This window comes from Salmo trutta, chromosome 31 (assembly GCF_901001165.1).
Source record: "Salmo trutta chromosome 31, fSalTru1.1, whole genome shotgun sequence".
In the NCBI taxonomy this organism is placed as follows: domain Eukaryota; kingdom Metazoa; phylum Chordata; class Actinopteri; order Salmoniformes; family Salmonidae; genus Salmo; species Salmo trutta.
This window is the reverse complement of record NC_042987.1, coordinates 2,401,498-2,422,110: the sequence shown is the minus strand read 5'-3', so window position 1 is coordinate 2,422,110 and position 20,613 is coordinate 2,401,498. Positions and strand designations below refer to the sequence as shown.

General features: G+C 43.3%; 2 protein-coding genes across 2 annotated transcripts; one reads left to right on the top strand and one right to left on the bottom strand.

Moving 5' to 3' along the window:
* The first annotated feature begins 208 nt into the window (after positions 1-208).
* Positions 209-15,608, top strand: LOC115169330 (cullin-3-like). The gene is made up of 16 exons (XM_029724836.1): positions 209-486; positions 4,840-5,037; positions 5,323-5,436; positions 6,359-6,519; positions 7,140-7,254; positions 7,748-7,976; positions 10,590-10,735; positions 10,827-11,003; positions 11,295-11,465; positions 12,621-12,728; positions 13,018-13,142; positions 13,298-13,394; positions 13,526-13,660; positions 13,841-14,027; positions 14,275-14,420; positions 15,033-15,608. Exons 1-16 carry the CDS (start codon positions 427-429, stop codon positions 15,162-15,164), a joined length of 2,301 nt encoding a protein of 766 aa, XP_029580696.1. The 5' UTR covers positions 209-426; the 3' UTR covers positions 15,165-15,608.
* Positions 15,609-15,698: 90 nt separating this feature from the next.
* On the bottom strand, positions 15,699-20,602 carry LOC115169331 (dehydrogenase/reductase SDR family member 12). Its single transcript, XM_029724837.1, has 10 exons — positions 20,056-20,602; positions 19,365-19,498; positions 19,167-19,249; positions 18,079-18,174; positions 17,858-17,939; positions 17,710-17,771; positions 17,393-17,497; positions 16,806-16,896; positions 16,408-16,545; positions 15,699-16,221 (listed from the first exon to the last, which is right to left on the bottom strand). Exons 1-10 carry the CDS (start codon positions 20,109-20,111, stop codon positions 16,070-16,072), a joined length of 999 nt encoding a protein of 332 aa, XP_029580697.1. The 5' UTR covers positions 20,112-20,602; the 3' UTR covers positions 15,699-16,069.
* Positions 20,603-20,613: the final 11 nt, after the last annotated feature.

The window sequence follows — 20,613 nt, the reverse complement described above, 5'->3', positions numbered from 1 at the left end:
ATGTAAATAGTCTGATGTACCACGGCTGTCAGCCAATCAGCATTCAGGGCTCGACCCACCCAGTTTATAATTGGACTTATTTATAATTGGACATAGTGCCAATTTATAATTATACATAGTTCCAACTTGTTGAATGAGGAGGATGAACGTTCTGTATCTTTTAGTGAATTAATTTTTTCGACAGTTAATCTCGCGTGATTTCGGTGCGCCGTTAACACTGCGCAGTAGAAGATTGTTGTCCGCCATCACTGCAAGAGAAGCTAGGCAAAATTTGAGAGAAGAGTGACAACAACAGCGCAGAGAGACGGACCCAAACCCAAGGGGAAGGTCGAGGGAGATCTTTACCACTTTGCATTTGAAGGCCTCCCTGTTGCAGCCTAAAATAGTATTTCATGTTAACTTAGACGACGGACGTACTAACTAATCATGTCCAACCTCAAAGGCGGCGTCAAGAAAGACACCAAGATGAGGATAAGAGCCTTTCCTGTAAGTAACGTTACTGGCCGGGAACGCTGAGACGCGAGTACCGGGGATGTCACTTGCTAGCTGTTTGATGCTAAAGATAGGCCAGACTAACTGAGCAAATACGTTTCACTGTCAGCTAACAACTAGCCAAACGTCCTATTTCGTTGATTAATAATCGCTCGTTGGCTTGCTAGCTAGCCTGATAATCATTGAGTCGATCGGGTTATGTTAGCTATTTGTGCAAACTGGAAAATATACACTAACTAGCTACTAGTGTACGTTAGTTAACTTGCAGTGTTGCTGACAAACCTGTCAGCCAGCTAGCTAACTTAACTAGTTCTCAGATTAACGTAACTAACTGGCCTCCTACATGGCTAGCTGGCTAACTAACCTACAGTATGTCAACTAACGGTACCTAGCAAACAAGTTGCCAGGTTAACCTTAACTTTGCTACATAGCTAGCCTACCAAGTTCGCCAGTCTTAGTAACTAGCTAACTCGAGAAATGTCACTTGAAATGTAGCTAGCGAAGGTTGTTTTGATTATCATTCAGCCTGACCAACGTTAGATAGCTAACGTTAGTTGTTAAGCTAGTTAGCCAGCTTGCGAGGATAGATATGGTGCATTCATGACATGTTGTAAACTCGGAACTCCGAGTTAAAATTAACGTACTATCCAAGTGTGAAACTCGGGCCTCATCTTTCTACAACGATTTTATAAGTCGGACATTTCCGAGTTGTCTTGAACATGGCAAATATGATCTATTATATTGACAAGATATATTGGTGGGTCCACTGGACTAAAGTAGTTTTTTCCTAAGTTGAAATGCCACGTGCGTCCACATATCAGTGCATTCGTAACGACCTAACCATTACAATGCAAATGACACTCGCATTGACCTCCATACAAATATTCCTCTTCCTCTCACACAATGAGTTCCCTTGACCCCCAGTGTAAAAGAGCCAACCGAGTTGTAGATTTAAAAAAAAAAAAAAAAATACAAAATAACAAAACATGCAGAAAAGCTGCTGTGTTGTTCAATGTACATATAACCAGGTCAAAAATCAAGACCTATGGTTCGCAATGCTCCCACGTAGGGACATGGAGCCTGCGAGAAGAGTCCTGTGGCTTTAAGCTATTCGAAATGGGAGATGTCGTAAATCGGTGTAGAAGTAGGCTACACGTAGCTGTGTGTGTGGGAAAACATTTTAATCACAGGTAAGACATTTAACTTGTTTAGTATAGTCTGTTTGTAACTCCACTCACCAGTAGTAGTTGTAAAGTCTGTGTTGTAGTGCTTGGCTAGCTAGCACTCACTCGTGGCTGCTAGCAGCGTCATAAAAAGGGGCTGCGCCACAATATTACATGCTGAAAGTAATCTTTGGACATGTACGTTGCTTAAATGTAGTTTTGTAATTGACTAAAACAAGCAGACAAAATGTTTTATTATGTTTGAAAAAGGCAAAGTATTTGCTGTGAGCCAATGGGGTAACCACAGGTTGTTTTCCCCACAGGTGGGAGGGGCCGCAACGTTCTATCTAATACCGACTGGGTCTATAGAGGATTTAGAGCATTCGCGCATGGGTGTCCTAGATGACTTCAATTAGAGCCTGGAAAATAACTGGCAAAATGCTTTAGAGGGGTACTTGCTTCCGAAAATACTGTTACTGAAGGCATATCTATAATCCGTAACTGCTTGTCCACCCATCCAAATTGTATAATGTGTGGATAACTAAAGAAAGCTTCTGAGTCAAACTTCTCTCCAAACCGGCATCAATAACTTGGCTGGGGTAGACAGTGGTAGGCTACGCATAAGATCAGAAGTTATAGGTTTGGAGAAAAGTTTGTCTCAGACAGTTTCTTTACAGATATCCGCACATTATACAGCCTGGATGGACAAGGAGTTATGGATTATAGATGTCTAACAGGATTTTACAAATACCCCTTCTTTAAAAAATGATAGACTTCTAGGACACCCATGCGCAAATCTTGACTGTTCCCTATCTTGACTGTTCCCTGTGCAGCTAGCTAACTACCCAGCCGAAAATACTAAAGGTACCAGAAAGGGTAGCCGACTCAATTCCACGATGGATGATGGAGTTGAGCGGTGACTAGTGTGGGCGGGCTGGAGCTCCGACGTCACATAAAATCCTGTGTAAAAACTTGACGTTGCCACTGCTGTCCGCACACACTAATCACCACTCAACTCCATCGGAAATCGTTGAGTTTAGTCAGCTGCAGAAATGTAAAGTATATAACTTGACTTGCTAGCTAGCTAGCTAGCTAGCTAGCTGCCACTAATCTGTTGTCTGTCAGAACCAATTCATTATCTTGGCCTACTTTGAAACAGTTAAAGTTAGCTAATTGAGGAGCACAGCTAACTACTAATGTTAGCTAACATTACTTAGTGGTTTGGTTATTTTTGTCAACAGATTTTGTTGATCAAGACATGCATTACACAACGTTGCTTACGGAGTGGAGTTTGGTTCTCTCTTACTGAGTACTTTTATTTGGTGATCAAATAGTATTTTCCCTTTGCCCATTTGTCAAAGTTTATTTGGTGTTTTTTGGAGATGTGACTATTTCTAGATATTTAAAAATAGGCCTGCTATGTTGCAGAACTAGGTAAACATGGAGAGCTATATGCTGTAGTAGTCTTTATGTGGTGAGAGGAGCCTCACATTGTTGGATGCCAGAATTTGGCAGCATATGTGAAGGAATGACATTGCAGTCAGGGCCCTGGGCTTAGCCAGAAGTGTATTCCATCTCAGTCCCTGAATTATGCTCTCTGTCTCTTATCTCGCTCCTTCACACACACAGTGTTACATTCTGACAGCTTGAATGCTGCAGGAATAACGGCGGCATCTGTGACCACCAGGGTTGCAGAACTTTCAATAAATTTCCTGGTTTTCTGGAAATCCTGGTTGGAGGATTCCCGGAATAAGCAGGAAATCTGGAACAATGCAACCAGGGAATTTATTGAAAGTTCCTGGAATTTTGCAACCTTAGTGATCACACACTGTCTGTGTGTACCTGGACATGTAGCCAGGGTATGCGATATGCAGTTTTTGCCTGCCTGCATACCTGCAGCTAGCCTGGCTGACGCGAGCCACGTGACTTAAAGCGCAGGGAAAGCTGTGACCACACTCGACCACAACATCAAAGAGCCATTACAGACTCTGAAGTCCAGAGGACTTGCAGAGATAGGTTTCAGCCAGACTAACCTGCCACAGCCCCACTGAGAATAATAACTCAGCATGAGGATTAGGCCTAGTTTAGAAGTAGGGAGAAGCTTCTGTGAAAAACTGTTTTACTATTTAGGCAGTTTTTCCCCTTGGCACTTGTTGGAGCATCCTGTTCAGTTGTTTGCCCCAAAATAATGGGATGGACTATATATAGTTACTTTCTGAAGGGGAGGCTCTCGGTGTGGAGGAGAGACTTGATGGATAGGCCCTCTTTCTTTTTAAACTTTGATCTCTCTCTTTTTGCCCCCCCCCCCCCCCCCCCCCCAATTACTCCTCATGTGTCAAAGTGTGAGTTGAAAAGCCATCTCTTGGTAGACAAACAATGAAGTCAAAGTTACAACTTCCAGCGCTAGCCTTTAGTTGTATGGTTGTTGCTGGAGTTCTTCTGCACCTACCTAACTATTAAATGACATGACACTTTTCCCAACCACATTCTCTCCTGAATTAATGACGTGTTTATATGGGCAGGCTAGCATAACAACTCAACTGGTTTGTTGTAGTGATGGACCATTTCTGCATTAATATCATCGCTTATTATCATTTTCATGTAGGCTAATGCAGATATTTAACTTCCCGCTGTGTACATTCTGCTATTGATCATTTCCAAATCAAAAAAATGCCAAGGCTTACATCAAGCGCTTTGTATCTAACTTCTGTTGTACCGCCACAACCTACACAAAATGCCTAATACTAATGTTTTGACCGCAATTAGCCTAGTCACTTGATGTTCTATTGCATCAACCTTTAATTTCTTCCACTTTCTCTACCAATGAGCAACACAGACATCCCTAATTGTAGGCGAATGGCATTGTTTGTTTTAAATGTGTTCAGACAAGGTTTGCTCCAACTGCCACAATTAAGTCACTGTGAAGTCAAAATGGGCTGTTTTGTTTTTTCCCTGTTATTGTTGCTCAGTCAAGTTTTAAGCGCAGGTCCATCTTGTGGGTGATTTGTTATTTTCAACCTTCAACACCTTTTTATGAAACAATTGACAAATATCTCATCTGTGCAGATTTGCAGCACGAGGAAACAACAGTTTGTAAGAATGAACGGACACATGTGAAAAGGGTTTAACTTTTCTGTTATAATTTTCTCTTCGCCATTGTGTCCTACTGCCATCTCTCTCCTAGATGACAATGGATGAGAAGTATGTCAACAACATCTGGGACCTTCTGAAGAATGCCATCCAGGAGATCCAGAGGAAGAACAACAGCGGGCTGAGCTTCGAGGAGCTCTACAGGAACGCCTACACAATGGTGCTGCACAAACACGGCGAGAAGCTCTACACAGGCCTGCGTGAGGTCGTCACCGAGCACCTCGTCAACAAAGTAAAGGACTACGCTTCCCACAATGCACTACTGTATTTATCTTATCGAAAGCATTTCCCATAATACGCTATGAAAGTGACCTCCGCCTTGTAGCTTATCAAGTTCTCATTATTTTGAATGGTTTTCAAGTGAGAAAACGTACGAGAACACAATTGAAGATCTTCATGAAAGGCATCTGGTGGAAGTAAATTAAACAGACTTTAGATCAGTGTCTAGAGGGAACTTCAACATAGTCTCAGCAATGATATAGCTTCTGTCATTATCAATACTTATGTCTTTCCACAGGTACGAGAAGATGTCCTCAACTCATTAAACAATAACTTCCTGCAGACATTAAATCAAGCTTGGAATGATCACCAGACGGCAATGGTCATGATCCGAGACATCCTCATGTACATGGTAGGTGGCCTGCTTTCTGTCTTATCGTATGGTTATTTAACCATTAAAGAACAACCATTTTGTTGTGAGACTGAATTGGTGTGCCCTAGCAACCCTGCCAAGAAGCAAAACCACGGTCTGTATAGCGGGGATATGCTGGAAAATATGCATGATTTGAATGAATCTGCAGAATTCCTGAATTCTAGTCCTGAATGATTCTGAAGATGTTTAAAACCTCAGATGGGCCTAATCAGTACTATTGCTTCTCTAGAAAGCTGCCTAGAGTATTTCCTTGAAGTGTAAATAGTAGTTTCCTCTTATGATGGCATGACCCTGGCAGACTCCCCTCACCTCTACATCTCATGGCGGGTCGGTGGCCAGGCACTGGGCAGGCTCAGCCTTCTAGTAGCTGTTTGCCCTGGGCAGAACAAAGAGCTACTATTGTTTTATCTATCCATTTTGAGAACTCTGCTTGATTTAGCAGTAAGGCCGTGTGAGTGGTTGTGCGAGGGTGTGTTTTTACTGTGAGAGCGCACGCGCCTTGAAGGTGGGGGGGGACATGACTCAATACAACCAATGACACAGCTGCATTTGAGACTGCAGAGTTCTCTAAGGGGATTGTTTTGTTTCTCTTCCTCTCACTCAGAACTGAGGTTTCAGGCATATTTCTTCCATTTCTCTCATGTGTTACGGACAGAGTATAGATTTGCATTGGTTAGTGTGACCAAGCTGACCTGCCTATCCAGTATCATATATGGCTTTTCAAAGCAGAAAACAAGACATTCTTCTGATTCCTTCATCTCTTCCCCCTTACCCCTGCCTGAACTTTTTAATTTGCGTAAAGTAAGCTCTTGCTAACTGCAAATAACTTTCTCCTTGGAGGACAATGAAATAGTAAAATGTGTTCCATTCTAACTTATCTCCGTGTTCTACTCCACTCCAGGACCGGGTTTACGTGCAGCAGAACAACGTGGAGAATGTCTACAACCTGGGCCTGATCATCTTCAGGGACCAGGTGGTGCGCTACGGCTGCATCCGAGACCACCTCCGCCAGACCCTGCTGGACATGATCGCACGTGAGAGGAAGGGAGAGGTGGTTGATAGGTACGGACTATTCTAGGGTCTGTCTAACAAAAAGACCTGGCCCTCTATTCACAAATTGTCAGAGTATGAGTGCTGATCTAGGATCAGTTTTTCCTTACAGATCATGTTGAGTATGTCGGGGGGAGGGGGCTGATCCTACTCAATGCATTGTGAATGCAAGTCCTGCTACTGTTTATCAGGTAGTGGCTATTTGGTGAGGCTGGTGTATGAAGGTCATGTGCTGGGTGACAATGGCTGGCTGTGTGATGTAAGGTTTAAGCTCTAAAACCACTCCATATTTTTCTTTGACTGTTTTGTATGTAAGCCTATCATAAGGGCAGTAGCATAACCTATTCATAGAGCACTGACCTTGTTTGTATGCTCTAAACTTGGGAGATACGCAGCCGAGCCTAATACATGAAAACCCACACCATGACCGCTCTGGCATGTGGTTTTTACTTTGTAGTTGAGTCAATGTGATCTCTTTTGAAGAATCAATGTGGTTGTGTAAGGAATCATAAAACTCAAACCTTATTAAATGAAATGTATTTGTCACAAAGGGCTTTACAGATGGTTTTTACTCATGTAGTTGAGTCGAGCGTTATCGCTTTAAAAAAAAAAAAAAATGTGCGCATGTACAGGGGAGCGATCAGGAACGCCTGTCAGATGCTGATGATTCTCGGCCTGGAGGGCAGGACTGTGTACGAGGAAGACTTTGAGGCCCCCTTCTTAGAAATGTCTGCAGAATTCTTCCAGGTAGGTTGGGCAACACTTAAAAAAAAATGTTTAGTTGTTATTGTCATTGTGATTGGACAAATCTGCTGAGATTGTTTGATGTTGTCATGGATGCTAAAACAAAAACTTAACCAAGCTATGACAAAACGTTAAGATTCATTAAGTCAGTGACACTTCGCACTCTCCTAACCCAAAATAGCGATTTTTCCAACATGTAGGTGTGACATATCTTTGTTTGTGGTCATGCAAATCTTGATGGCCTAATGATGCATCCTTTCACACGGACTACATTCTTTGCGGGCTTAGTCATTTTGATAGCCGGGGATGTGATTTCCTGCATTTCTGACATTTATCTGCCATTTTATATAGGAACTGCCCTGTTCCCTAGTAAAAACAGATTTTCCTGCCCTGATTGCATACCTTCTATCATCTTCCTTTCTGTCCTGCAAGAGTGTCTGAATAACCCCAACATCATGATCCTCAAACATGCTCTGCTAATCTATCCCCTCTTTAGATGGAGAGCCAGAAGTTCCTAGCGGAGAACAGTGCCAGTGTGTACATCAAAAAGGTGGAGGCCAGGATCAACGAGGAGATAGAGCGGGTGCTGCACTGCCTGGATAAATCCACAGAGGAGCCCATTGTCAAGGTGGTGGAGCGGGAGCTCATCTCCAAACACATGAAGACCATCGTGGAGATGGAGAACTCGGGCCTGGTCCACATGCTCAAGAACGGCAAGACTGAAGGTAAACATGCTTGTTTTACAGGCATCAGATTAAGATGGATTAAAACTGAATTGCGTTATAATCCTAACTAATGAGGACTGTGTGAATTATTTCTGGAGACCTGGGCCCATTTTCAAAAAGCGTCTCAATGGAGGACTGCTGATCTAGAACCAGTTTCTCCTGTCCATATTATCAAATTCATTATGATCTGAAAGGGAAAAGTTATCCTATATCAACATTCCTACTCTGAGACTTTGTGAATTTGGACCCTGGGCTGAGGGTGATCTTAATAAGATTGAGTCAAGCATGTTATCCAATAGTGTTGCACGGTATCACGGTACCAAAACGTCATGATACAAACATTTTAGCAACTAGTCTCTTGTATGTGCCAGTCAAATTTATGTCCACTTCACTTTCATGCGCATCTCACTTGTAGCAGCTGTAATCCACCAGCTGCATCCCCTTCCAACCATCACTCACCTGCTTCTCTCAGTCCGCTCTTCCTGCGCATCCATTCCTACATCAGTTTGAAAAAAAATCGAATTCAGCCGTAATGGCTGAAGACCCTGATGTTATATTTGTAAATGTTATATATTGGAGCAGTGCGCAGAGCGTGCAAAGTCATCGCCTGGTATAAACAAGAGCACAGGCAGTCTGCGTAGGCTTTGCAATTGCAAATTTGCTGTCATGCAGCCTCTGAGTGACCGAGAGGAACATGGAGCACAGCTTTGTGACGGGCGTGCGTGCAGCTTTACAGCAAAGAAAACATTTCAAACCGGAAGAAAATATATATGAACCATATTATTCCTTTTATCTTCCTGCGTGATTTCTCTCTGATTTTTATTTAATTTCACAAAACACGTCTCGGGCCGTTTTAAACTAATCCCGGGTCGCTAATTATTGGTTTGATAACCAACAACAATGCTCAGTCATGTTATATAGCTAGCTAAAAAAGCTGCTAGCTTGACAGTAGGTCTAGGCAAATTTGATTGGCACAGTAAGAAAGGAAACGGGTCTGCTACTCATGAGATGTGCTTTAAAGTTAGGATTCATATAGGCCTAATGTAAGCCTAAACTATATTTAAAAATGACATCTTTCTGGTGCTCCTTAGGCACCAAATTCTGTTTGTTTTTAAAGTTGGGAGTCGAGAGTTTAGCGTGAGGTTGTTAGTAGCAAGAGAATTTCTCAGGACATAAAGAAATGTATGGGCAGAAAGCATAAATTCGTGTTAATCTAACTGCACTGTCCAATTTACAGTAGCTATTACAGCGAAAGAATACCATGCTATTGTTTGAGAGTGCACTGTTATGAATTTGAAAATGTATCAATAAACCAATTAGGCACATTTGGACAGACTTGACACAACTGTTTCAACAGAAATGCAATGGTTCATTGGATCAGTCTAAAGCGTTGCGCATACACTGCTGCCATCTAGTGGCCAAAATGTAAACTGGAACCCCCATAGTAGAATAGTTAATCTATTTACCTGGTTGGCTTGTTTGTTCTTTGTGAGAAATATTCCTCAAGGCGCATTCAAGTTGCGAGCGCCATAGGGAGGGAAACATGCGTTCTGACATTGTGGGAAAACTGCAGTTTTAATGGCATTTGATAAAAAGAGGGGAATCTGCACTATTTTAAACCGGCATGATTTAAGCACGTTACGGCTCTGCAATTCTCTGAGTGCATAGGGGAGAGTGGGGCTAAATGTAACACGGCTCTATGACATTAGAACATTTTCACTGCCCTGGAAATCTAATTAACCTAATACTAGCAGAGCTAGAGCGGTGTTTGTCAGACCATGAGACATCCCGAAAAATCTGTCTTCTCATGGAAACGTCTAAAGCGTCCCAACAGTTTGGCCTACAAAATAATGACCCCTCTGTGGAAAGGTGAGTCTCATGAACGCGTGCATGCCGGTTGCTCTAGGACGCTCACAAGACTTGTCTGAAGATCCCCAGTAATTAATGGAAGTATATATGGAGATAGTTTAGTGCCTAAAATAAGGGTATAAATACATAAATCATAGTTTCCTGATCTTTCTTGTCTCAGATATAGGACCGACACGTCAGAACAAACTTTCTTTTGATGTTTTAGTTTGATTGTTCCTAGTAGTGAATCTGTTATTCAATTCATTTCTATGGGCTAATAGCACTAATGCCAAATTCAATGTTTCAGCAAATATTTTTTTTAATATACAGTACCAGTCAAGTTTGGACACCTACTCATTCAGTGAAGTGGGTTTGTTGCTTTTGCCAGTCTTAGTGGTTTATCAGCCTGTCTGGTTTCCAGCATATTTAAAAAGATAGTGGTTCATGTTGAACATGGTCTGACACGCGTTGACTCTCTCAAACACTCTTAATAAATCAGTTGGAGATGAATAAGTTCTCAATCACTCGGGCATTTACAGGTTCAGTTTAATTTGCTTCAAATGCTTCTCTTGAGCTCTGCAAGCTCACCTGGCAAAGGAACGCTGTAACCGTGGCAAAGCCAGAGACAGACAGACGGTGCGTATTTGACAGTGCTTAAACAATGTAATGTATCATTGCAATTTTGAGTGTAGATATGTATATTTATGAAGTTCCTTCATAACCCATCTATTCGTTCCTCCTTTCCCTCACACTCTACTTTTCCAGACCTGGGCTGCATGTACAAGCTGTTTAGCCGTGTGCCTAACGGCCTGAAGACTATGTGTGAGTGTATGAGCTCCTACCTGAGGGAGCAGGGCAAGGCTCTGGTGTCAGAGGAGGGAGAGGGCAAGAACCCTGTCGACTACATCCAGGTACGCTGGGCCTAATAGTATCTGTGTTTATGTTATTGTAAAGTGTGCTGTGATTTCTTTTAAATAAAGTTGTATTTGATTCCCCCTCTAGGGCCTGTTGGACCTGAAGACGCGGTTTGACCGCTTCCTCCTGGAGTCGTTCAACAACGACCGGCTCTTCAAGCAGACCATCGCCGGAGACTTTGAGTACTTCCTCAACCTAAACTCCCGCTCCCCCGAGTACCTCTCCCTCTTCATCGACGACAAGCTCAAAAAGGGAGTCAAAGGGGTACGTCACTGTAGTGTTCAATCTTCTAAATTTTACGTCACTACACTTCAATGGGATAATCTCATGTGGTACTCTATTCTCCACACGGTGCACTGGCTCTGGCCAGAACCACACGGTGCACTATTTAGGTATTATGAACTGCATCTGTTGCTGCCTTAACACACATTCTTTTTGTATCAATAACATAAAAACATGCTTTTGTACTTTCTGAAAAAGGGAAAAGAAATATGCCATTTTCAAACTATTCAAACGCGTATCCCAACCCTCTCTGTCTTTTGACATGATCTCCAGCTGACAGAGCAGGAGGTGGAGTCAATCCTGGACAAGGCCATGGTGCTTTTCCGGTTCATGCAGGAGAAGGATGTGTTTGAGAGGTACTACAAACAGCACCTGGCCCGGAGGCTGCTCACCAACAAGAGTGTCTCCGACGACTCTGAGAAGAACATGATCTCTAAGCTGAAGGTGAGGAGAGGGCGAGTCAAGTCTGCTGTCAATTACATTGACATTTTTTTATCCAATGAATTTTGTATTCATGAATTCGATTTTTAAAGAGCAACTGAATGCAAAAAAACAACTACTTTGTGGCATCCAATATTAGTCAAACATTTATTCCAGTGCCAAAATTGACTAAAAAGGGTAAGTAGGATCATTTTGGTCATAAAGTCAGCATATTCAAAAACTGAGTGTTAGATTTGTGTAACTAAGGGTCAGCCACTGTTTCGGGAAAATTTGAATTGAGACAATGCGCACATATTCCAACATTCTAAACCCATTCGTGAGCATCTTTTGTCCCGCCTCGACTTGTTTTGTAACAACATGATTCGCTACGAAACACTGTCAGACACACACACTCTGGTAATAGATAGTGAGAAAGTTATGAAGAACTACACAACACCAAAGCGCACACATCGCTGATTCGTCTGTGGCCTGCCTGCTCAATGTTCCTGCTAGCTACTACTAGCTAGCTTCATTGACAAACCCAGAGATGGAACTTAGCTAGCTAGTGATTTTGGGCACTGACAAACAGCATGTAGCTTGTGCTTTTATTTACGAGTTTGACAGCTTGCTGATGATGAAGTTGAGACTGATGATGATACTCAGTACACTGACTAGTTTTTCCCCATGCACATTTTTTAACTTGAATTTCTGCACCAAACACCTTAGCTAGATGTAAAATTGCTTGACTAAGACATCTGCAAAAACGTCAATTTATTACAGATTTCTTGATTTATCTTAGATCAATTCTGACTATTTTGAGGAAGTGATCGTGGCTATGTTGTTGCTACGGTGTCTCAAGAGGGACAAACACCAGTAACTGCCAGGGTACGCTATGCAAACCTAACACACCCACATCGAACCACACCCCCAAGACCCTAATCAAATTTTTCTTAATGAGCAGCAGAAAAACGTTGAATCGGTGTTCAGCCCCCCCTTAATTAATAATAAAAAGTTACATTGTTACTTTTTATTATTAATCAGGAGTTTAGGATGTTCTTAAATCTTCTATCTTAGCGTTAAAATGAACTTGTAGCTGTTTGACCTGACTGTCCGTATTGTGCTGATCCCATCCCTGAACCAGTATGACTTACTACGCTGTGTTGTCTCTTCTCTGTGTAGACTGAGTGTGGCTGTCAGTTCACCTCTAAACTGGAAGGGATGTTCAGAGACATGAGCATCTCCAACACCACCATGGACGAGTTCAGACAACACTTACAGTCCACGGGGGTAAGACGGTGTTGCACTACTATACCTCTCCGCTCACAACACACACCTGATCGCACACATTTCTAAACACTCACACCTGGTAGTACACAGGCATCACTCAAAAACACACCTTGCAGTTCACAGGTTTAAGATATGATGCATACAATTCCTCTAAGTCATCAGCGAGACTGACATTGATATAAAACGCATCTGATCTTCTCCTGTTTATGTTTAATAAATGCAACCCTGGACTCCTTTTGTGTCTTGGTTTTCTTTGTCATTTTGTGAACGTGTCTGCTGTTTCCTACAGGTGTCTCTAGGGGGTGTCGACCTTACCGTAAGAGTACTCACCACTGGCTATTGGCCCACGCAGTCTGCCACGCCCAAGTGCACCATCCCCCCCTCCCCCAGACATGCCTTTGAGGTCTTTAGAAGGTATGATTCATTCTCTTTTTGCTGTTTTTCACCTTCAATTACAACAATACAATAAATTGCATTACATGCACCTCTTTAATGCAACTACTAGATAAACCAATTCCTTGGTTGATGAAAAGTATAGTTTGTAACCAGTTATTTACCTCCCCCTGCAGGTTCTACTTGGCCAAACACAGCGGCAGACAGTTGACACTCCAGCACCACATGGGCTCAGCAGACCTCAACGCCACCTTTCACGGTCTCATCAAGAAGGTAAAGGGCCCTGCCTGCCACAAATGGAGGGGCTAGCTTTCCTAAACTGTACAATGGCAATTCTCAACTTTTATTATCCTGTTTCACTTTCTCTTCGTCTCTCTTCCCTTTCTACCTGCCTACCGCTTCAGGAGGATGGTTCGGAGGTAGGAGTGGGAGGAGCACAGGTGACAGGCTCGAACACCAGGAAACACATACTGCAGGTCTCTACTTTCCAGATGACCATCCTCATGCTCTTCAACAACAGAGAAAGGTCCACCTTCGAGGTAAGAGCCAGACACCTTTATAGGCTTGTCAGTCTCAATCACATGGAAGTGTTCACAGATAAATGCAATCCTCTTCTCCCATATATTGTTTTACTCCACTCTCTGCTTCCCTTTTATTTCTCATCCTTCTCTATCATCCTCCCCCTTTCTCTTTTCTGCTCCCTCCCTTCCCCACTGTAGGAGATCCAGCAGGAGACGGACATCCCAGAGAGGGAGCTGGTGCGAGCACTGCAGTCACTGGCCTGTGGGAAGCCAACCCAGCGCGTCCTCACCAAGGAGCCCAAGTCCAAGGAGATCGAGAACGGCCACGTGTTTACAGTCAACGATCAGTTTACCTCCAAGCTGCACAGAGTCAAAATACAGACAGGTGTGTAGTCTGGGCCTTAGATGTTGATCTATATTCTGTCTGTTATTCTAATGAGATTTAATTTATTCAACTGAAAACTACCCGGCCGTATCACATTGGTCTCCCACTCTGGTTTGGGGAGTGAAAGGCTGTTGTGTCTGCAGTTAGGGTCAACTTCTTAGCTATTCCTCATTTAACCTCTGGGCATGTTGACCTTTGACTTTGCCCTGATGACCTATACTGAACATTTGTCTTTTCCTCCCTCCAGTCGCTGCTAAGCAGGGGGAGTCTGACCCTGAGAGAAAAGAGACGCGGCAGAAGGTAGACGACGACAGGAAGCACGAAATTGAAGCAGCCATCGTCCGCATCATGAAGTCCAGGAAGAAGATGCAGCACAACGTCCTGGTAGCAGAGGTGGGTGTGGCTTGGAAGTCTTTGTAGCGGTGGTGGGCGTGGATTATTATTTTGATCCACATTAGCTGAATAAGCAGCAGCTATTCTTCCTGGGGTCCTCACAAAACATAGACATGAACAGCAACACAAATGTTAAACTAAGAACAAAGGCCTTAACATTTTGGTAGCAAAGGTGGGTGTGCTCTTAACTTCCTGGGCTAAAAAACTAGCTCAATGGAGAATATACATTAAAATGTTTAGTCCCGGATTAAGCCTCATCTGTTTTGGGGAAACCGCCCCGCAGGGTCTGCAGAGAACTCTGCCTTTAGCTTCTCTTGACTCTGAGCCAGGTGTGGAAGAGACATTTTTTTTATTAAAATCTGGATTTGAGGCAATTTGGTTGAATATTAGATTTAGTTTCTCAGCTCATTTTTATGAATGTGGAATTTGCATCCTGGAGTATTTCAGTAAGTACTTTGAGGCGATTCTTTTGAACACGAGTACCAACTAATCATGTTATGATTTCTAATTCCTCAGAAGTGTGATTGTACAGGACATTTCAGCACAATCTTTTAAACCAGAGAAATGATAGTGTAGTGTCTAATAGTGCTATTGTACTTCCTCTCTCCCAAGGTAACCCAGCAGCTGCGGGCCCGGTTCCTCCCCAGCCCCGTGGTCATTAAGAAGCGCATTGAAGGACTTATAGAGAGAGAATACTTGGCACGGACACCCGAGGACCGTAAAGTTTACACCTACGTTGCATAAGTGGAGGAGAGGAGCATTGTGGATGAGAGATGGAGGGGTGTTTTTTGGACTGTTGTTCGCATGGACTGGGAAGTTCCTTTTAAAAGAAATGCTGGGAAGCTGACTCCTCCCTTTACTAAAAATAAAAGTAAATGGCAAAAAAAGTACAAACAAAATCCATGAAGCCTTGTAGATTTTAAAAATCAGGCCCACTACTCTTCTTACTCCCTGTGAGAACTTCAACATGTATGGATTCCAGCTTCAGGCTTTTCACTGTTTTACCCTTGTAGAGATCAACCTTAAAGAATCCCTTGGGAAAGATGTGAATGCACCACATTATTTTTGTTTTCAATACTGTGTAAAAATGAGAATGAAATATTAAAAACAAAAACGGCAAATGTGGATTGCTACAAAAATAAAATAAAAAAAATATTGAATATTGAGGCTTTATTACCCACTTTGAAACATGGTAATTTTATCCTGGTCCTTCAGGCTAGCTACAAAATCGTTGAATTCTTAAGTGTGTTGTCCTGAAAGATTCAGACAGATCCATAATCTGGGTTCAAGTCCAAGTTCTTTATTACCAACGAAAGACATTGAGGACAGGTTAGGGATACTTAAGAGTCAAATGAGAAACCAGGAATACTATAATTTATAACTTTCAAACTGTAGCGTCAGAATGAGCTACCTACCTCAAGGTCTATGGTCACATACTGAACCTTTAAACTATAAATAGTACTTTTCACCCAGGGTCGATGTCCATTGACATCAATGCACGACAAGTGGAAGTTAGGATTCCTAAGAGCTGAATCAATTAGAATTGGTTAGGTGAGAAAGTTTATCAAAGTGGTTGTTTGGTTACATTGGGGGTGCAGCTTGAGACTGGATATATATACTATTATGGTGCTGGTGGGTCACAAGACCTTTCAATAAGTTGGGTCAAAACTGGGTTGTGTGTCGGTGCGAGGCTGCTTTGCAGCCTGGGCCAAGATCTCCAGCTGGGTCATAAAGGACCGGACCTCCTCGGGGGAACTGTGGGTCCAGGCCAGGGGCAGGTGGGCCGGGACCACCCGCCGATCTGAGAAAAATCACACCCAGCCCATTAGTGTTGGCAGTAAGTGTTAGTGTGCACTGACTGCTGCAGGGAATGCATTGGCATTTTCTGCTCAGCCCTAGTTGATTAAATGAAGTAAACGCAAGTCAATTTAATGAAACATTTTAGGGAATCCCTGCCCCACTGGTACTAAGACGCACTGGTGCCCACCTTGAAAGAACTTTCCGCTGCGTGTTTTGCCAGCAGCACGGGTCAGTGCCAGCCACACCACAGTGTCAGCTCCCTGCTCTGCACTACGCAGCCTGTCCCCCATCATCTGGTGGAACTGAGGCATAGATGCAGAAACCGCTGGGGGGAGAGATGTCATCTGACTGCACCAAATAACTAACCATCTTATGTTTACAATTTACAGCACATTACTCAATCTGTATAAAAGTATCTTCAGTCAGTGTCTACCCTAATATACGTACATGATTCAATGTGTCTGTACACATTTTGTGTGTGATTACTATCTGTATCTATCCCCCTGACCTCCCCATGGTACCTGGTCTGTCTATCCCCCTGTCTCCCCGTGGTCTATGTATCTATCCCATGCCTCCCCATGGTACCTGGTGTGTCGGCCCATCCAGGATGCATGACGGAGAAGTGGATGGTTGGGTGGTGTTTGGCCCATTGTTCTGTCAGCACCACCTGCTGTCTCTACAGGGGACAACAATATAATGTGTTATTAAGCAGACGCTTTTATCCAAAGCGATTTACAGTCATGCATGTGTACATTTTTCATATGGGTGGCCCCGGGAAACTTATCCACAATCCTGGCGTTGCAAGAGCCATTCTTTACTTACTGAGCCAAACAGTTGGTAGAGCAGCACACTGACACTCACTAAAGCGATCATATCACACAGGTATCTAACACATACATGCAATACAATCTTAACGTGTGCTGTACAACATTACACTGCCATGCAACCCCAGGCAAGGTATCCTACCACAGTGGAGGCTGCCGAGGGGAGGATGGCTCATCATAATGGCTGAAACGGAGCAAATGGAATGGCATCAAAGACATGGAAACCATATGTTTGATACCATTCCACTAATTCCGCTCCAGCCATTACCACGAGTCTGTCCTCCCCAATTAAGGTCGCATCAACCTCCTGTGCCCTACCATCATTGGAACCCTGTTCTCCTCTCCTACCTTATTCTGGGCGTAGACCATGGTGCCGTCAAAGGAACCTTTTGCAGACTGGAGGTCATCAGGTTGGAGTTTCTGGACCAGCATGCCCCCTGATGTTACTGTTATCTGGGAGGACGGGGTGGGAACGGGGTGAGAGGGTGGTCGTCACTAAATGGCTATGCCAGAATGGACAAAAGAGACAATGTTGCAGGATATTGGCCAATATTGACAGATATTTCTTTTTATTGTAGAAACTCCCACGGCGTATCCCCACGCAATATCCAGACCATTGGTTTGGTTGTAAATTAGAGTATCCATCCGTGTGTGCATATACCCACCACCCTCGGATCCCTGCTCTTCTGAAGTAGTGGAATGAGGCTCTGGGTGAGAAGATACACTCCTAAATGGAAGGGAGGAGAGGAGGAAAAAAAAGAGAATTATACCTATACAACTCATTGATCACTCTGTATAGACAGTAAGTCTTACCCAGTGTGTTGGTGGCAAAGTTCTTCTCCAGACCATCATCGTTCACCTCTCTCTTGTTCACCATACACCCAGCATTATTAATCTGAACCAACACAGAGAAACAGCATAACCCACTCAATAACTCCTTAATTAATATTCACAACACACTCAATGCTCCATAATGGAGTTTAGCAAAAAGCTATAAAAAAGTGGAAGAGGGAGAGAAAAAGTCTGGTGCCTACCAACACATTGAGGGAGGGGTATTGCATCTTAAAGGATTCAGCAAACTCCCACACCTTGTGTGTCTCGGACATATCCAGATGGTGAACGTATACTTCCTGGAGTGAAAAGTAATACAATGAACCTTTGCAGTATGGCCAGATGTTGTTCATTATACTGTATATAGCTGAGTTTGACACAAACACACATGTGCATGCACACACATGCACAGTGGCGGTTCTAGACCATTTCAACTGGGGGGGGGCCAAGCTGGGGCCAGTTGTACTGTTAGAGGGGCCAGTTACATTAGACATTGTTGTCATATCGTTTTCTTCACTGCATAGCAGGCATTATCAGGCAAAAGACCATGTTCATAATCATTAGTGTTCCACGTTGCCACTGTCTAATAACGGATGTAAAAAAAGACCGATAGCAAAAATGTATGTAAAAATTCTCATACTCCACATTTAGGGGGGCCACAAGGGGGTCCAAAATTGTTGTCACAGGGGCACTCCCCCCCCCCCCCTGAAATCTGATTAGACACTCTAGTGGCCACACCAGAAATTCTGAGATCTGATAGGTCGTCTCTGAATATATTAATAATTTTGACCCAAGACGTGCACCGACAGCAAAACTCAATCTCATTGGAGAAAGCATCCGAGCGAACGAAACAGCACCCCTCTGTCTTAGAGGACAAATTCTTATTTACAATGACGGCCTACATCGGCCGAACCCGGACGACGCTGGGCCAGTTGTGCGCTGCCTTATGGGACTCCCAATCACGGCCGGTTGTGATACAGCCTGGATTCGAACCAGGCTGTCTAGTGACGCCTCTAGCACTAAAATGCAGTGCCTTAGACCGCTGCGCCACTCAGGGGCCCTAATTTAATGTGTTGGACAATCATAATTGTATTTTTTTAAATCTACCTTGCATCAATTAAGGTTCAAAATGTTATCGCCCCCCGAAACTGGGTCTGTGCCCCACCTTGGCCACCCCATTTAAAATGTTTTGGACATGCCACTGATGCGCGCGCGCACACACACACACACACACACACACACACACACACACACACACACACACACACACACACACACACGTCAAGCTTACTGTGTTTCCTGTCTCCCTGACAATATCTTCTTTGGCCTTCTCAGCTCTCTCCTTGTTCCTGCATAACATGTGGACTGTACCACCTGGCAAACCAAAGAGGGGATGTTGGTAAAACAGAATCCTGATTCTTCTGTATGACAGCATTACACAGTGCAAGGGTGGTGGAGTTGCCTTCCTGACCGATCTCTGGTTTCGTACCTTTCTTAGCTATAGCCATGGCAGTGGCTTTCCCTATGCCACTGTTAGCTCCTGTTATTATGAAGGACCTTCCTACCACAGCCACATCCAGCTCCTTGGCCACAAAGTGTTTAGCTGCTTGCTCATAGCCACTCCTGTTAGGAAACACAACACACCAATCAATCAATTAATGAACCGATCTGTCTAATGCAGCAATCCCATCACATTGTATGTTGAAGTAGACATACCTTTCTTTGCAATGACATAAAAACCCAAAGAGCAAGTTTGAAGTCAGGATTCTTCCGTCAGCTCTTATTAAAACTAATCAGCTGTTGGGGTGACTGAAGGAGAAGGCGGACCTCAAATGACAAGACACTTCATCTGTCAATGGGACTATTGTAATGCGAGTGAAAAGAGGGGTTGTGTGTGTGGCTGGTAGTGCCATACAGTGATCTACATTTGCATATAGCCTACTGTAACAGTAAGAGTAATATCATTGCAGATGATGATCAAATAGACAAATATTTGATCGTTATTATAAACCAGGAGCCGCGTAGAATACTCTGAGACATGGGTACTTGCAAACAGTGTCTCTACCAATTACCTTCTCATATTCCCACAAAAAAAAAGTCCACCTTCAAAAAAACAACTTTCTCATATCCCTAAAAAAAGCAAAATGCAACAGATTTATGTCGTTTTGCAATTCACTGACCTTGTGTATTCGTGAATTCCTTTGAGAAACCAGACGATATTGCGATAGAAAGACATTGCTTTTCATGATCAAGTGCTCTCTCCTCCGAAGCCTGTTGAGTTGTGACCGGTTTACCAAGCCCACTGTAGCATGGACTGTGACAGACAAGCGTCACGTGTGCCTACTAGTTCATTTCAGAGTTTAGTGTTGCCCTCTCTAGTCTTTTCTGAGAACAGCAACTGCACCAGCCTATAAAACACTTTGTCAGATGACACAATCGTTCGTTGATTATTTTCTCTACTTTTGTAAAAGGGATAGGCCTACGTCTGCTCTGCACATAGATCAGTACTAAAACAAAAAAAGCTAAACTGCATACTAACCTCAGTAGCCACACTGGCAATGTAATTTTAACACTTTTAATTTAGCACATTTTGTATCCGTAGGCTACAAGCCTAGTACAGTAGTCACCACAGATATTATCAAAGGTGCTGTATATCTTCCGAACAGGTGTAACGCTGACAACCAATCCAGAGGCAGATAATTGGTGACGTGGCCTCCACAGGTCTGTTCCTGCAGGGA

What these genes read in the sequence shown, in the direction of transcription:
- LOC115169330 (XM_029724836.1), top strand. Translation starts at nt 427, where the DNA reads ATGTCCAACCTCAAAGGCGGCGTCAAGAAAGACACCAAGATGAGGATA. An exon ending in ACCCTGTCGACTACATCCAG is followed by an intron (nt 10,736 to 10,826) that starts GTACGCTGGGCC and finishes TTCCCCCTCTAG; the next exon opens with GGCCTGTTGGACCTGAAGAC. An exon ending in GAGAAAGGTCCACCTTCGAG is followed by an intron (nt 13,661 to 13,840) that starts GTAAGAGCCAGA and finishes TCCCCACTGTAG; the next exon opens with GAGATCCAGCAGGAGACGGA.
- LOC115169331 (XM_029724837.1), bottom strand. Translation starts at nt 20,111, where the DNA reads ATGTCTTTCTATCGCAATATCGTCTGGTTTCTCAAAGGAATTCACGAA. An exon ending in TCAGGGAGACAGGAAACACA is followed by an intron (nt 18,175 to 19,166) that starts GTAAGCTTGACG and finishes TTTTCACTCCAG; the next exon opens with GAAGTATACGTTCACCATCT. An exon ending in ACCCCTCCCTCAATGTGTTG is followed by an intron (nt 17,940 to 18,078) that starts GTAGGCACCAGA and finishes GTGTTGGTTCAG; the next exon opens with ATTAATAATGCTGGGTGTAT.